We start from the raw sequence: 17,304 nt of genomic DNA on the forward strand, positions 1-17,304 counted from the left end.
AAAAAATGACTTGTGTCCCTATCTTGGGGTTCATTTCACTTAACATCATCTTATCTGGTCAAATGTACATAGCTTTTGACCTTTTCTACTTGTCCCATACATATATTAGTTACTGCAAATAAGGGAAATCATGGAACCTATGCTTCTTTGGGCCTGGCTTACTTCACTTAATATAATTTTTTCCAAGTCTTTCCATTTCCTAACAAATGGGACGATGTCATTCTTTCTAATGGAGGCAAATAATTCCATACACGCACACGCACACACACACACACACACACACACACACACACACACAATCACATTTTCTTGATCCATTCTTCTACTGAGGGGCATCTGGGTTGGTTCCGTATCTTAGCTATGGTAAATAATGCTGCAATAAACATAGTTGTGCTGATAGCTTTAGTATACCCTTGTTTGTGAATGTTTGGGTAAATGCCCAAAAGTGGGATTGCTGGGTCATAGGGGAACTCTATGTGGAGTCGTTTGAACCTCCACGCTGCTTTCCAAAGTGGTTGAACAAGTTTACACTCCCACCAACAATGCAATAGGGTTCCCTTTTGGCCACATCCCCTCCAGCATCTGTTGATATTAGATTTCTTGATTATAGCCATTCTAACTGGGGTGAGGTGGAATCTCAATGTTTTGATTTGCATTTCTTTTATGGCTAGAGAAGTTGAGCTTTTCTTCATGTGTCTATTGGCCATTCTTCTTTCCTCTTCAGAGAAGTTTCTCTGTAAGTCTTTAGCACACTTATTTACTGGCAGTTGTTTCTTTGAGAATTTGTTGTTGTGGAATTTAATTTTTTGAATTCCAGGTATATTTTAGATATGAGACCTTTGTCTGTTGTATGGCTAGTGAAGATCTTCTCTCAACATGTGGGCTTTCCTACTGATCTTGCTAGCTATGTCCTTTGCCAGGCAGAAGCTCTGCAGTTTCATGCAATCCCATATGTCCAACCTTTCTTTGATTTGTTGTGTTTCTGGGTCTCTATTAAGAAAATTTCAGCCTGTGCCAAGGAGCCCTAGGGTTTCTCCTATTCCTTCATGTAATATTTTCAGGGTGTCTTCTTTGACTTTGAGGTCTTTGATCTATTTGGAGTTGATTCTGGTGCAGGGTCTAGCTTTAGTTTTCTACAAGTAGTTAACCAATTTTGCCAGCACCATTTACTGAAGAGGCTGTCTTTTTTCCATTCTATATATTTAGCTCCCTTATCGAAGATTAGGTGGCTATATGTCTGGGATTCATTTGTGGGTTTTCAGTTCTATTCCATTGTTCTGCAGGTCTGTTTTTGTGCCAGTACCAAGCTGTTTTGATTACTATGGCTTTGTAGTAGAGTTTGAAGTTTAGTATTGATGTTCCTCCAGCACTGTTCTTTCTGTTAAGGATCATTTTTGCTATTTGGGGTCTTTTATTGTTCCATATGATTTTTTGAATTACTTCTATTTCCTTGAAGAATGAGGTTGGAATACTGATCGCATTGAATTTGTAGATAGCTTTTGGAAGTATTGCGATTTTCACAATGTTGATCCTTGGATGTGGGCCATTCTGACTAGGGTAAGGTGGTACCTCAGTGTTGTTTTTATTTGCATTTCTAAAAGCAGATCTCTATCAGAAGCTGGTTTTAAATGCAGCTGTGGGTCTAGGACAATCAGGGTATACCCCACTGCAAGTGGAATGTTGTTAGGTTTCCAAAATTTTTTGGTAAGGTTAACTCAAAACAAATCTGAGTAATGATGGAGAGATAATAAATTTTAATAATTGAAAATAAAGGATTTTCCTAAGATATAAATTCACAATGATACCTCTGCTGAGATACAGGTACCTAGAGGCCAGATTGATTAACTTTAGACAACTAAATACATCACAGTGTATTTTTCACTGCTGTACTGTTAACCGTGAAAACTCAGAATTTTATGTCTACTATCTTATGCCTATGTTTGCATGTATATAAATACATATACTCTCTGTACAATAATGTACATTTCCCTTACAGTGAGACACTGTCTGTCTTCTTTGATATCATTTGAATATTTTCCATTTTATCCAGAATTGCCTAAAACATCATTTTGAGATTATTCTAGATTTTTAGTCATGTGCTATGATTTTGGAGAAGTGAAAAATGGAACTCCTTGTTTTCTCCACTCAGCCAGTTCCAAGGAACAAAAGGCTGAACTGAGTGCTAACATCCTCTTGACAACTCATAAAGCTCCATGAGGAAGTGGAAAAATGTCCAACTCCAATATAGACAGATGCTAAGAGAAGAATAAGCATGCTAATATAAATGGATAAAGGAATTATAATTTGTTATATAGGAAAAGCACATTGCTGTTATTCTGAATTATGTAAAACATATCGGATCAAGGTGCTTCTATAACTAACAAAAGTTAACATTGATGAGAAAAGTTCCAAAGTGAATAGAATACTTTTATCATACTAGTAGACTGGACTGAGTCATCTTAACACAACCATAAAGAGGAAACACAGTCCAAATACAAGAAGCCAGAAGAGCAAAGCAGCTTAAAGGCAACCATGAGAACAAAAAGGATTTGCAATCTGTAGTAGGGAAGGCGAGGGCTGAGCACGCAGAACACAGTGCCAGCTGTGAGCATGGGGAGCACAGCGCCAGCTGTGGAGGATTTGTAGACAACATTTCACCAGGTCCTGGAACGCTAGAATTGAGTGATCCCTTCCAGATAACAAAGATGTAATTTGGAGACTCAAATGAAAAAGCATATTATACAGAGAGCACAGACTGGCAGAATAAAGTCTGCATTGGCCAAATACATGAAGCAGTACAAGACTCTGGAAAAAAGCTGACAATGTTTGAGGCTCAAAAGGGGCCTCTTTCGAGTACCACAGAGGAAAACAACCAGAGACACACTCAGTATGTGTATCTCCTATGTCTTCAGACATAGAAATCTCTGCTTTGTGCACGCAGCGACATCACTCACCAACTCACTACACTGGAACAGCACCTTGCACATAGACAATGTCCAGGAGATGACTGTCAGTGATGATGATACATTGCATGGTACAAAGTGCCCAGCAGTGCCAGCAGGCTAACAGGTATTCTGCCTCCTTCCTGAGACACACCACAGGCCATCCTCAGGAACTATCATGTGCTACTTGTTGTTCCGTAACAACAAGTAAACAAACCATAAAGAAATGCCATCATGTCCTTCAACTTGGAAGAAAGAAACACTGCCTTTAAAACATTATTATCCAGTAAAGTCTCCTTCAGCATTTGGATATTCAACTGTTCAATCTCCTCACTGGTCTGGCATTAGCTCTCAGAGACTGAGGAAGTTCTCCATGTGAGAGCCACACCACTGTCTTCTCACTAGTGTGACATTTAAAGCCCTCATCTGTCCCTGCTTTCTGTGTGATTACAAGCTACACAGGATCTGTCTGATTTTTAAAGAAGAAAATTTGTCTTCCCGAGAACCCTTCAAGGAAATGACAGAATGAGGAGGGTGGAAGCAAAGACTATACCACCTACAAGTGAAAAAGCACAGCCGGACAGACACTCAGAAGAAAGCTCTTGAAATATATGGAATAAATATTATTTTGCTGCAGAAATATCTGTAAATAATATATGTCTGGAGGTATATTGTCTGCTGCAATGAAAGAGTTTCACTGGCCAAATGCATGAAGAAACACAAGAATTCAGATCAAACCACAGATTGAAGGAAAGCTGGCAATGTTTGGGATTTATCTTATAGCCTTTACTCTATATTACTGATATCCTAAAGAATAAATGTTTTAAGACAACCTTTGACTCAGTGTGACAGACGTAGCCATAAATCAGAACATTCCTAAACTTTCTATGTAAGAACATTATTTTGAAGATAAAATAATCATTCATTTGAATATTAAAACTTTATCAGTTAGCAGCATAGTAATAAAAAACTAACTTTAGCTGCAAGTACAATTTTTTTGCAGTATTGGGGTTTGAGCTTAAGACCTTATATTGCTGGGCAGGTATTTCTCTGCTCAAACATACCATACCACACCATATCTCTACCCCCGTTTTTTTTTTTTCTATTTAGTCTTCCTGTTGTTGGGATAGTAGTGCATACAATGCCACTGTATCTAATCTTCCTCTGTTGAATGGCTCATACTTGTCTGCCTGGGCTGGCCTGGAGATTTGATCCTCTCAGTGTCAGTTTTCCATATATCTTAGGATGAGAGGAATGCATTACTGTGCCCAGCTCTAGGTTGAGAAGGAGTCTTCTGGTCTTTTCTACCTGAGCTGGCCTCAAACCTCAATCCTTCCTTTCGTCACCTCCCAAGTAGCTACAATTACAGACCTGAGCCACTGGCACCTGGCTCAAACACAAAATCCTTAAAACACATTAACATCATGTTTTGAATGGTTTTTCTCAGACTGTAAGATATGAGGACTATACCTTTTTTTATTTTCTTGAATGTTTTGGCACTCCCCTACTTTCAGTAATTCTCTGTGTAACTGCAGTCGTTCCATTTCTATAATTCTTAAGAGATCATCACGTGACTGCAGCTCATTTTTCACCTCTGACAGTCCCGCCTCCATGGCCTGAATAAAAATATGAAAAATGTTTCATGCCCATTTTTTACATTATTACATATGATACATTTAAACTACCCACCATTGATAAACCAGATTTCTTTCAAAAGAACTAAAATTTAGTCTTTATTTGCTCTGTCTTACAGCATCCCACCCATTCCATCATTCATTTACTCAACAAATATTTACCGAGCTCTACTCACTCTGGGAATGCAGACAATGTAACTGTCTTCACTAAGCCTGTCGTCCAGCATAAAGAACAATCAAGCACAACTGAATCATCACATAAATATGGCGATATATATATATATATATTTATATATATAAACTTAAAAGAATGAAACATAAAAGCTCAAATAAAATATGTGTAAAATTTGAATTGATGAAAATACTTTCCATTTGAGAAAGCCACCCATTGACAAAAGCCATCAGAATAATGGTGAAATTGGAAAGCAATGCATTGTAAACCAGTGGCAGCTGTGCTGAGTTTGTGGGGGCCATGTGTTGATCACCAGAGGCACTTGACAAACTCAGACGCTACTTGGCAGGATGGGTTAGGAGAGAAGAGGGGTAATAGTAATGTGTCGAATTTCTGAGCACAAGTAGAACTTCCTAAAAGCAGGATCCTGGAGATGAACCTTTGACCAATTTCTACATCTGGATGTGAAGAGATGAACAAACTAGCTATCTGTTAGCCCTTTTTTTTTTCTGAATAAAAGATAGCATCAACAGATGAATCACTGGTGGCTCACACCTGTAATTCTAGCTATTCAAGCAGGCTGAAGATCTGAGGATCTCAGTTCAAAGCCATCCCAGTCAAAAAAAGTTTTATATCTAATTAACAAGCAAAAAGGTGGAAGTGGAGGAGTGGCTGAAATGGGAGAGTGCCAGCTTTGAGCGAAAAAGCCAAGTAAGAATACCTGAGTTCAAACCCCCATACCAACACACACACACACACACACACACACACACACACACACACACACACACACACACATACCTCACTCCAAAACCCCAAAAACAAACAAAAAATTTACATCATTTGTTTATTGTGGAAGTAAGGTAAGAGGCAGGAACAGGAATGAATTTTGAAAGTGAAGGTTTGAAAGCTTACAAAGGCAACAGGACAGTTAGCCAATTGGAAAAATGCAGTTAGGCAATGTTGAATATCCTTTTCAGGTTCATACCTACTAATTTAAAAAATAATTAAATTATATTATTTTTATGATTAATGTTTTCTTTTTATTACCTTTAGCTGTACAAAGGAGTTGCCATTGAGCAAAGTAGTTTATGAATACAGTGCACCTTGATCAATGCCACCCTTCTCAACATTCTCACTCATCCCCTCCCAACCTACCCCTTTACTTGCTTTTCTTAATTTTGTAGGATATAGGTTGATTTTTTAAATAAGTTTTTTATTGTGAAAATACTGTACAGAGGGATTATAGTTACGAGAAAGGTAATGAGTACATTTCTTATCAAGCATTGTTGCCTCCTCCTTTGTTTTTCTCCTACCATCCCTTCCCTCCCCACCTCCACAACTACACTCCCCCCCACTTCCCGCCTAAATTGTAAAGTTTGTTTTTCAACATGGTGTCTTGTACATCTCATTGTTATTTGACTGCATTCTCTCCTCCCCACTTCTTTTAATTTATTTACCTTTCTCCTGACCCTACCCCATCCAAGTTCCCATTTTCCAGTTTTTATTTTTTTTGAATTTTGCCTTTGCCTTTCTATTCTGAGTTCTCCCTTGAATCTACCTTATTTCAGTTAATGCATTTATATACACTTGTATACCACCTAATACACATACTTACAAGTTTATAAACTACCTCTAGCTTCTCCATATGAGCAATCTTGGTCTCTGGGCCTGATTGCTGATTGTTTTCTCTGGGAATGGAACCTAGGGCCTCAGTGCCTGTTAGGAAAGCACTCTACCACTAAGCTAATTCCTCAGCCCCTGTTGAACTATTTGCTACTGTAGCATCTGGCTGCTCTCTGCTATTGAGATAGATAGATAAGATAGTAGGGAGACAATTTAACTTGATGTGTCATCCACTACTTTACTCAACCAAGCACAACCAAGCACCAATAGTCATGGCCATGGAACATGTGTAGAAATGTGGGCTTGCTTTTCCTGGGGCCCTTACTAATCCCAGGGCAATGGAAAGTGAGCTAGAGCTGGTTGAAATTCTGCAATGTGATAATAAAAGCATGTGTCTGTTTACTCTTCCTAGACAATAATATCCACCAGTGACACTTAGATATACTAAGGAGAAATAAAGTTACTTACCATGGCTACAAAGGCATGAGAATATATATTAATATTAAAACTTTTCTTTATACAGATAATAATTTGACAGATGAATATGCAAAAGCATTAAACTATAACTGATATCATTATATAAATTGGTTACAAAAGTGTATGAAAAAAATTTGAAGGACTTTTATATTGATAAATTTAGATTTTTTTTGACTTTGAGTTTGAATAAGGAGACTAGAGTTGATATAGGAACTAATGGATTTGAGGCTTTTCTTGAATAGTGCTGCTCTAGTGCCTTAATGAGACATTAACAAGCCAACAGAAAAGGTTAATTTCTGGGTGCCAGTGGCTCGCATTTGTAATCCTAGCCACTCAAGAGACAGATCTGAGGATCATGGTTCAAAACCAGCCCAGACAGGAAAGTCTGTGAAAACTCTAATTTTCAATTAGCTGTCAAAGAAAAGCTGAAATAGAGGTGTGGCTCAGTTGGTAGAGCACTTGCCTTGAGCAAAAACAGCTTAGGGACACAGCAGCAAGGGCCTGAGTTCAAGCCCCAGGACAAAAATAGATGAGCAATTCTGGTATATTTGAAAGATGCCAATGGTTTATTTTTTTTTTTCATGAGCTCCTCATGGAAAATCCTGCACATTCAGAAGGTGAGTGTGGTACAGCGTGGTAAATAGTGTGTGCAATGGAATTAAAATATGTACACATACATTTCAAGGTTGGAGAATGACAAATGAGAAGATGTGATCCATGGGAAAATTCAGATGCAGCTGCCGTTAAAACATGTTGAAAGCTAACGGAACTGTTACATATAATGAATGGCAGTAATTCAAAGTACATTACTTTTTTCTGCATTCATGTGCAAGATGTGGAACACAGTCAAATGGCAATTTTGCAAAAATAGAAGATGAATTTCTCATGTAATATTATAGTTGCCTTATTATTTACTGCTAATTATTCCCATTTGGCCAAATACAACTTTTGTAAAACAAGTTTAAGGCCCATCTGTTTAGTCAGAAATCTGCCTAATGATTTGAGAGCAGCAGTGATTTTAAACATTTAAGTTAATAAACACATATAAATAATTTGATCTTTTTTTCACTTTGTTTTTACCTAAAACAAAAGGATGAGATATGAATAAAATGTGGAAATAAATAAAATGTGGAAAAGGCATTATTTTCAAAAATTTTCCAAATGAATTTTTAAAAACTTAGTATTTTCCTGAAAGTAGAAATCTTATTTTTTTTAAGCAAGTTACTTTTAAAAAACATTTTTCATTAGAATAACAGATCTTTTCTTTTTCCAAACATGGGTCAGATTAATCTTGGTTCACTTCCTAATATATAGTGGATTGTTTTGAAAACTACAAGATGGAAAATCATTGTTTACATAGTGTTCCTAGATCCCAAAATTATTTTTTAAATTTAAAAAAGTTCATAAAATATAATTTTGGTAAAATATAACTTCCTCTGGAAACTTACACAAATATTAGCCCAAAGACCTCTATGTCAGAGGCCTGGTGCTAGCAGGTGGTTGAACCTTAGGAAGGGGGCTTAGTGGGAAGCCTTCAATAACGTATAGCTTTGCAGGGTACTGTAGAGCCCCTCACCTCTTCCTCATTCCCGGTTTGGCTTCCTGGCCACAAATATTCGTTCTGCCTTATCACAGGCCCAAGGCAACAGTGACAAAAAGTATGGACTGTAATCCCAAATAAACCTTTTGTCTTTATAGGCTACATATGTCAGGCATTTTGTGATAGTGATGGAAAAATGACTAACCCATCAATCAGCCAGAGAAGAATCACAAGGAATGATTCTAGATTGTCTAACCTTTGATAATTTCTAACCATGAAATCTCTACCACAGGCTTCTGGGAATGAAGAAGCAGAGGACCAGAGAAAACAGTGGGGACAGAGGATTGGATTTTAGGCATAGGTGTCTATAAGGAACTGTGTTCTAATGCACTGGTAATCCATTATTATCATGCTGCTGCAGAACCAAAGTGCACTCCAGACAGGGAAAGAACTTGCAGCATTCCTGAAAAAGTGAGAATGCTTATGAAGATGAAGAATGAACTGAATTGCCACATGTAGTAGAAAGCCAGCTTTCTCATCCCTGTGACTCTGTAGAAAAGATTTACACAACTCATGGGCAATGATAGTTGGGAAATAAGTAAAAACCTTCACCTGGCACTGTCTTTGGTACATTTTCAATTCTTGTAAAAGCTTCTGGTTTTCATCTTGTAACTTATTTCTGCTCAGTGCTATTTCGCTCACAGCTGATTTTAATTTTTCAATAATGAATTCATCTCTTTCACCGGTTTCAGCACCAGGGTCCGATTCACATGCCAGACGAGGAATTTCAGAGCTGCTGTCTTCCATGTACTGTTTTTTACCATTTAGTTGGGATTGGTAATTTTGTGCCTGTTTCTGAGAAAAATGAAAACTGAATCAATTAAATGAATAAAGAATGTCATATTGAAGCTTCCATAAAGCCTAAGAATGAAAGAAAAGAATTGGCAAAAATAATCCTTAATTTTGTGTGTGTGTGTGTGTGTGTGTGTGTGTGTGTGTGTGTACACATGAGCCGTGAGGCCTGGGACTTGAACTCAGGACCTCAGTGCTGTCCTTAAGCTTTTAGTTCCATAACATGATAATAATGTACTACCAGTGCATTAGAACACAGTTCCTTATAGACACCTATGCCTAAAATCCAATCCTCTGTCCCCACCATTTTCTCTGGTCCTCTGCCTCTTCATTCCGAGAAGGCCTGTGGTAGAGATTTCATGGTTAAGAAATCATGAAAGGGTAGACAATCTAGAATCATTCCTTGTGATTCTTCCCTGGTTGCTTGATGGGTTAGTCATTTTTCCATCACTATCACAAAATGCCTGACATATGTAGCTTATAAAGACAAGTTGTCTACCACTTAAGTTACCCTTCTACTTCTGGCTTTTTCTGATGGTTAATTGGAAATAAGAGTCTCACGTGCTTTTCCTGCCTGGGCTGGCTTTTAACCACAATCTTCAGATCTCAGTTTGCCATGTAGCTATGTTTTACAGGTGTGAGCCACCAGCACCCAGCAAGTATGTGTTCTGGAAACAGAGCTTGGCTTGTATAATGTAGTGTCAGATGGTATGTAACCCACTGCAAAGATGCAGAGCAGAGAAGGTGGCTTGAAAGGGAGGTCAAGAAAGAAACGAGGAAGCTGGAAGCTATCACAAGAGGGTAATTCTGAATTCTGTTATACAATAGTTGAAAAACACCTCACACCTCTATGGACAAAAATGAAATGGAAACAGCTGGATTGTAAGGGGAAAAGCTGACTAGTACATATTACAAGGGTGAATAATTTTATGTGTATTGGTAATGGAGCTTGAACTCAGGGCCTGGGCACTATCCCTTAGCTTTTTGAATCAAGGCTGGCACTGTACCATTTGATCCACACTTCTTCTGACTTTGAATTGGAGATGAGTCTCATAAACTTTCCTACCTTGGCTGGCTTCAAACAGTGATCCTCTGATCTCAGCCTCCAATTACAGGAATGAAACACTGGTAGCCAACTAACAATTTTTAATGTGTAAAACTTGCACACATCAGTAAGAATTCAACACAAAAGAATGAGCCATGAATGAATAGGCAGTTCTAGAAGATGACATTTTTGAGACAGTTTTGTTATGTGGTTCAGACTATCTTCTAATTTGTGATTCTCCTGCCTCTGCCTCCTAGGAGCTGGGATTACAGTGGTGCAGCTCCATGTCCAACTGAAGATACAACTCACTTAATGACATAACAACAATGGAGTTTTAACAGCCATCAGGTTTTCAGGTGCGTAAAGTAAATTCACCTTTACAGCTATTTCAAGTATTTATGACTGCACCCACCATTAGACCTACTCTGGTTATTTTACCTCAGTCTGCATTTCTATCACAGACTGAATGTTGTATATTTAGCCTCTATGTTTCTAAAAACATTAGATAATAGTATAAAACAATTTACCTGGAATTGATTGCATTTTTCAGACAGTAACTTTTGTTGTGCATCTAAAGAAACCAGGTGAGTCTGATACAGTATCTCTTGCTTGTCCCATTCTCTTGACTTTGCTCTGAATTCCTTTGAAAAAGTGGGGGCAAATATTATTCATTTAAAGCCTAGTAGTAAGGCTTCTTTCATTTATGCATCTTGATTCTGAAAAATTCATTCTTTTCATTCATTCTTTTCCTCTTAGAAAAACAACCAGAAAAATAAAGTACCAAATCATTCACTGGATTTACTAGTAAAGGCTGAGTATCTCTTACCTGAAGTGCCTGGTAACAAGGGTGCCCACATTTCAGATTTTGGAATATTTGTTTGAACATGATGTTAACCAAATGAAACCACACAATTCTTTCTTTAATAGACTTTTTACCTGTTACCTGCAGGTAGTTTTATGTGATACTTTTTAGTGAACTGTGTTCTGATGGCAACTCACCACTGTAAAAGTTAAGGTGTGGACTCTCCACTGTGGGTATTATATCAATGCTCAAAAAGTTTGAGATTTTGGAGCATTCATGATTTCAATTAAGGATGTTGAAATGGTATCTTTCAATTCTTGCCAGGAACATTAGAGTCTGTAGCTTGATTGTTGTATAAATATTAAATGCTGTAACAAGCAGAAGCTGCATTTTTTTCTACAGTCCTGGCGATAGAACTGAGCACCTTCCTATTTGCAGCAAGCACTCTACCACTACGTTATGCTGCCACCAGCACATGCTTCATTTGTTGAAAACTTAAGTCTCAGCAGGGTGTTGGTGGCTCACACAATCCTTTCTCCTCAGGAGGCTGAGATCAGAGAATCTTAGCTCCAAGCTAGCCAGCTGGAACAGCCAAATCCATGAAATTCATATCCTAGATAACCAGTAAAGAGTCAGAGTGGAGGTGTGGCTCAAGTCCTAGAGGTCTGAGGTGAAGCCTGAGGTCCTTAATTCAAAGTCCCAGTACTAGCAACAAAATAAAAACCCAAAATCATGAATCTCTTTAAGAGGTAGAAACAGGAGGATCATGGTTGAACCAATCCCTGGCAAAGTTAGCACCAGACCCTCTCTGAAAAACTAAAGCATGAATACTGGGGCTGTGGCTCAAGTGGCAGAAGTTACTGCCTAATTGTGATGACCCTGAGTTCAGTCCACACTGCCACAAAAACAAACAACAAAGGCCATAGATCTCTCTGATAACAGATGGTACTTAATAATTACAGAGTTCTAAATAACATTTGGTATCAAAACTAGTTTCTTTTTAGTTCCTAACAGAAGTTTTTCCATTCTTCCATTCCCTATACTGAGTGAATATGCTCCCCTGTTATTTAAGGAAGTGAGCTAAATGTTCTCTCCTCCTTCAAATGACTAGTGGGATGGAATCTGAGGTTGGGGCTTTAGGCAGTAATTGTGTTATGATGTTATGATGGGATTAGCATCCTTCTTATAAAAGATAAAATGTACTGCTTCTCCTGTTCCTTCTCCAGATACAAGAGGAGATGACCGGCCTTGGTTTCCTAACCAAGAAAAGGGCCACACCAGAACCTGACCATTCCAGGACTTTGCCTTTGGGTTTCCAACTTTCAGAGCTGTTGTTTATAGCCAGTCCATGCTATTATATAAGAGCAGCCTGAACAAAGACTTTATCCACTGTGGCTTTCAAAACTGTCCAAGGTAAAGCCAACATCAACTAATTCTTGGAAACAGAAAAACCCACTGTAGCTTCAATTAGACAGTGCCAACTGAGCCACCTAGGGAAATAATGATGGAATTAATTCTCCAAGTGTTTGTTTAAGTAGAGTGGTCATAAAATATGATAATTACTTAACAACTTAATAACAGGAACAAAGGTTATAGCTTTGGAGGCACCAAGGAAAAATTCACTACTTCTCAATTTTGCTTAGGGCTTTTCTTTCTGTCCAGGTTTCAGGCAATTTAATGTTAAGGATTTTCCATTTTATTACTTTTCTATTACTACAGTGCCTGACAAAGTATCAGCCATCATTTATATGCCCTAAACATACAAACAAAAGCATGGTGTTCACATACCCTAGAACTCAAACTTTTCTTATCAAAGAAGATAATATGATTAGGAACAAATCTATAGATATTAAGTCCATGGCCATATATTACTATATAAAACCACTGTATTGATCCATTCATTTACTGAAGGGCATCTGGTTGGTTCCATATCTTAGCTATGGTAAATAATGCTGCAATAAACATAGTCATTCTCGTAGCTTTAGTGTGGTCTTGTTTGTGATCATTTGGGTAAATGCCCAAAAGTGGGATTGCTGGGTCATAGGGGAGCTCTATGTGGAGTCTTTTGAAGAACCTCCATACTCCAAAGTGGTTGAACAAGTTTATACTCCCACTAACAATGCAGTAAGGTTCCCTTCTGTCCACATCCCCTCTAGCATCTGTTGTTATTAGAGTTCTTGATTATAGCCATTCTAACTGGGGTGAGGTGGTATCTCAATGTTGTTTTGATTTGCATTTCTTTTATGGCTAGAGAGGTTGAGCATTGGTATATATATATACAATGGAATTCTATGCCTCCATCAGAAAGAATGACATTGCCCCATTTGTTAGGAAATGGAAAGACTTGGAAAAAATTATAAGTAAGCCAGGCCCAAAGAAACATAGGTCCTATGGTGTCCCTTATTTGCAATAACTAGTATATGTCTGAGTCAAGCAGAAAAGGTCAGATAAGTTGATGTTAGGGGAATGAACCCCAAGATAAGTATTCAAATGTTTTTGTTTTTTTCCCTTTCATGCAATTGTTTCTAACATATTTATAAGATTATTTCTATGTTGCTTTGTATGTCCCTCCCCCACGGTATAACACATGCTTTCACTGTATTTGATGTTGGTATAATTTGTGGAGGGGAAGGGAAAAAACAAATCGTTTAACTAGGGATACAGGTGGACCCATTGCAACAATGAGATGTACAAGTCGTTATGTCGAAAAATGAACTTTAAAACTTTGGTGGGGGATAGGGGGAGGATCGAGTTGGGGGAAGGGGGGAGTATGGTAAGGGATGGAAAGGGGAAACAAAGAGGAGGCAACAATGCTTGATAAGAAATGTACTCGTTATCTTGCCCATGTAATTGTAACTCCTCTGTAAGGTATTCTCACAATAAAAAAGAAAAAGAAAACCTCCCCCCCCACTGTATTGATGTTTCCAATCCTAAGTTCAGTAATATCTATTAAACACCTAGTAACCACCAGGGACTGTGGATAGGAGAGAATTTGGGATAATTACCTGTTTTAAAAATTCTTTGAAAGAAAAAAAAACTGTTGGTGAGAATGTAAAGTTGTTCAACCACTCTGGAAAGCAGTATGAAGGTTCATCAAAAGACTAAACAGAGCTCCCCTATGACCCAGCAATCCCACTTTTGGGCATTTACCCAAATGAGAACAAACAAGGCCACACTAAAGCTACTAGCACAACCATGCAGCATTATTTACCATAGCTAAGATAGAGAATCAACCCAGATGCCTTTCAGCAGATGAATGGATCAAGAAAATGTGGTCTGTATACACAATGGAATTCTATGCTTCCATCAGAAAGAATACCATTGCTCCATTCATAAGGAAATGGACTTTGAAAAAATAACATTCAGTGAAATAACCCAGACCCAAAGAAAAGTAGGCTCCATTGTTTCCCTCATTTGTAATAATTAGTATACACCTAGAGGTATGTACTAGAGGATCACAATAGCTCAACAGCTATGTACATATGACCATATAAAATGATGATAATTGAAATGAACTTCACTATATGGAAACAAGAGGGTTTTTTTTGTTGCTTTCTTTTTGTTTTTCTTTTTTTAGTGTACTGTTTGCAGTATTTCTTTTGTCTTTCTTTTTTTCTCCTCTGGTTTATTCTTTGTGGTTACTATTTCTGATTTCAGTATCCTTTATCTTGCATATAAGTTTATTTGATTTGGGGAAGAAAGGGGAATCACAGAGTAGGATTCACAAAGGGTGAGCCAATGCAACAGTGATATTCACTAAACACTATATTGGAAATGAACTACAACTTGGTGTTGGGGGGAGGAAAGGAGCTAGAGGGGGAGGGAAAGTGGGAGAACATAAGGGAGGAGTAACAGTGTTTGAAAAGGAATGTACTCATTACATTACCTATGTAACTGTAACCCCTTGGAACATCACCTTTACAATAAAATTAAGAAAAAATAGTCAGGTAATTAGAGACATGTATATATAAACAAGTAATTTTACAGTATAGTAAGTAAAATAATACTGTCACATGAAAGCCATGCAGATTATTTCCCTTAATATATCAAATTGGAATATGGTTCATTTGGCTAGATGGTTTATATTGTATTGAAAGCAGAAATGACTGAGCTGCCCAGCCTGGAAAATAAATTTTCTAACTTAGAGAACAAAAGCTATACCTTGCTTAAAATAAGATCATACAGAAATTATTTATTTTTATTGAAAATGTGATGAGCGGGGGGTTACAGTTACATAAGTAATGAGTACATTTGTTTTTAGTCATTGTTACCGGAAGGTAACAATCTCCCACTTACCCCTCCCCCACAAGTTGTACGTAAGTATCAATGTTGTGAGTATCGATGTTGCTTTGGTTCATCCTTTGTCCTGCTGTTTCTGTGATTCCCTTTCCCTTCCACATATCAAATAATCATATATAAGACACAAAATACAGAAAACTAAGAGAAATGAAGAAAAACCCCACAAACTACATACAGGGTATAAGAAGAACCTCTTGTTTCCATATATTGGAGTTCATGTTGATAAGCTTCATTATATATAGTCCTATGCACTAAGCAGTTGGGTTATTGAGATCCCATGTTAAGAATATCATAGACATAGTCTAGTTCTTATAAATGAAGGAAATAATGCAACCTACTTTTCTTTGGGTCTGGCTTACTTCACTTAATATAATTTTTTTCCCCAAGTCTTTCCATTTCCTTCTGAATGGAGCAATTATATTCCTTCTGAAGGAAGCAAAAACTCCATTGTGTATATATGCCATATCTTCTTGATCTATTCATCTACTGAGGGGCATCTGGATTGGTTCCATATCTTAGCTATGGTAAATAATGCTGCAATGAACATGGTTGTGGTGGTAGCTTTAGTATGGCATTGTTTGTGATCATTTGGGTAAATTCCCAGGAGTGGGATTTCTGGGTCATGGGGGAACTCTATGTTTAGTCTTTTGAGGAACCTGTATACTGCTTTCCAGAGTGGTTGGACAAGTTTATATTCCCACCAACAGTGTAGTAGCGTTCCCTTTGACCACATGCCCACAAGCATCTGTTATAGTTTTCTTGATAATGGCCATTCTAACTGGTGTAAGGTGAAATCTCAAAAGTAGTTTTGATTTGCATTTCTTTTGTAGCCAGAGATGTAGAGAAATTCCTCATGTGTCTCTTGGCCCATTCATATTTCCCCTTCAGAGAAGTCTCTCTTAAAGTGTTTAGCTCACTTTTTAATAGATGGTTGTTTCTTTGGGAGTTTGTTTTTGGAGAATTTAATTTCCTGAGCTGTAGGTATATTTTAGATATGAGGCACTTGTCTGTTGTATGGCTAGTGAAGATCTTCTCTTAGTCCCGGATGTTTCAATATATCTTGCTAGCTAAGTCCTTTGCCAGGCAGAAGCTCTGCAGTTTAATGCAATTCCATTTATCCAGTTTTTCTTTGATTTATTGTGTTTCTAGGTCTTTATTAAGAAAGTTTCAACCTGTAACAAAGAGTCCTAGTGTTTCTCCTACTCCTTCCTGTATTGTTTTCACGGTATCTGCTTTTACCTCAATCAAGGTCTTTGATCCATTTGGAACTGATTCTGGTGCAGGGGGATATTTAAGGATCTAACTTTAGTTCTCTACACTTGTTTAGCCAATTCTGCCAGCACCATTTGTCGAAGAAGCTGTCTTTCTTTCATCTTAGTTTTTGGCTCTCTTGTCAAAGATTAGGTGGCCACAGGTCTGTGGGTTCATTTCTGGGTCTTCAGTTCTATTCCATTGGTCCTCATGCCTGGTCTTGTGCCAGTACCAAGCTATTTTTATTACTACAGTTTTATAATAGAGTTTGAAGTTTGGTATGAAACTTTTAATTTTATGAATTTACAAGTCCCCAAACAAACAAAGAAGAAATTGGTAAGTTAGGAACATCTAATAATAATAATAATTAATTATTAATAATAATTAATAATAATAATTAAGGTGATTTGAACTGAATCATGGTAAAAGGTTGGAGAAACATTCCTAGGTATATTTCTAAATATTCAAGAATATTTTATGATAAACTGACTATATTTACAGTCCATTTAAAGTTTTGACTGGTTCTGATACTCAGCAATATAAAAATCAGGTAAAGAAAAACAAGAGGCTGGGAAGGTGGCTCAGTGGTAGAGCGCTTGCCTTGCATGCCTGAGGCCCTGGGTTCGATTCCTCAGCACCACATAAGCAAATAAGAAAAAAGCCG

The 17,304-nt window shown here is 37.6% G+C and overlaps 1 protein-coding gene across 1 annotated transcript in view; it reads right to left on the reverse strand.

The window, feature by feature from the left end:
* The window catches only part of Ccdc67 (coiled-coil domain containing 67), a 79,746-nt gene that overhangs the window by 37,731 nt on the left and 24,711 nt on the right, over positions 1-17,304 (reverse strand). Inside the window, exons 5-7 of the mRNA XM_013028829.1 lie at positions 10,816-10,929; positions 9,004-9,246; positions 4,413-4,558 (exon numbers count right to left, since the gene is read on the reverse strand). Coding sequence (XP_012884283.1) covers positions 4,413-4,558; positions 9,004-9,246; positions 10,816-10,929 — 503 coding nt within the window. The remainder of the gene's footprint in view (positions 1-4,412; positions 4,559-9,003; positions 9,247-10,815; positions 10,930-17,304) is intronic.

Source organism: Dipodomys ordii, unplaced genomic scaffold, assembly GCF_000151885.1.
Source record: "Dipodomys ordii isolate 6190 unplaced genomic scaffold, Dord_2.0 Scaffold114, whole genome shotgun sequence".
In the NCBI taxonomy this organism is placed as follows: Eukaryota; Metazoa; Chordata; class Mammalia; order Rodentia; family Heteromyidae; genus Dipodomys; species Dipodomys ordii.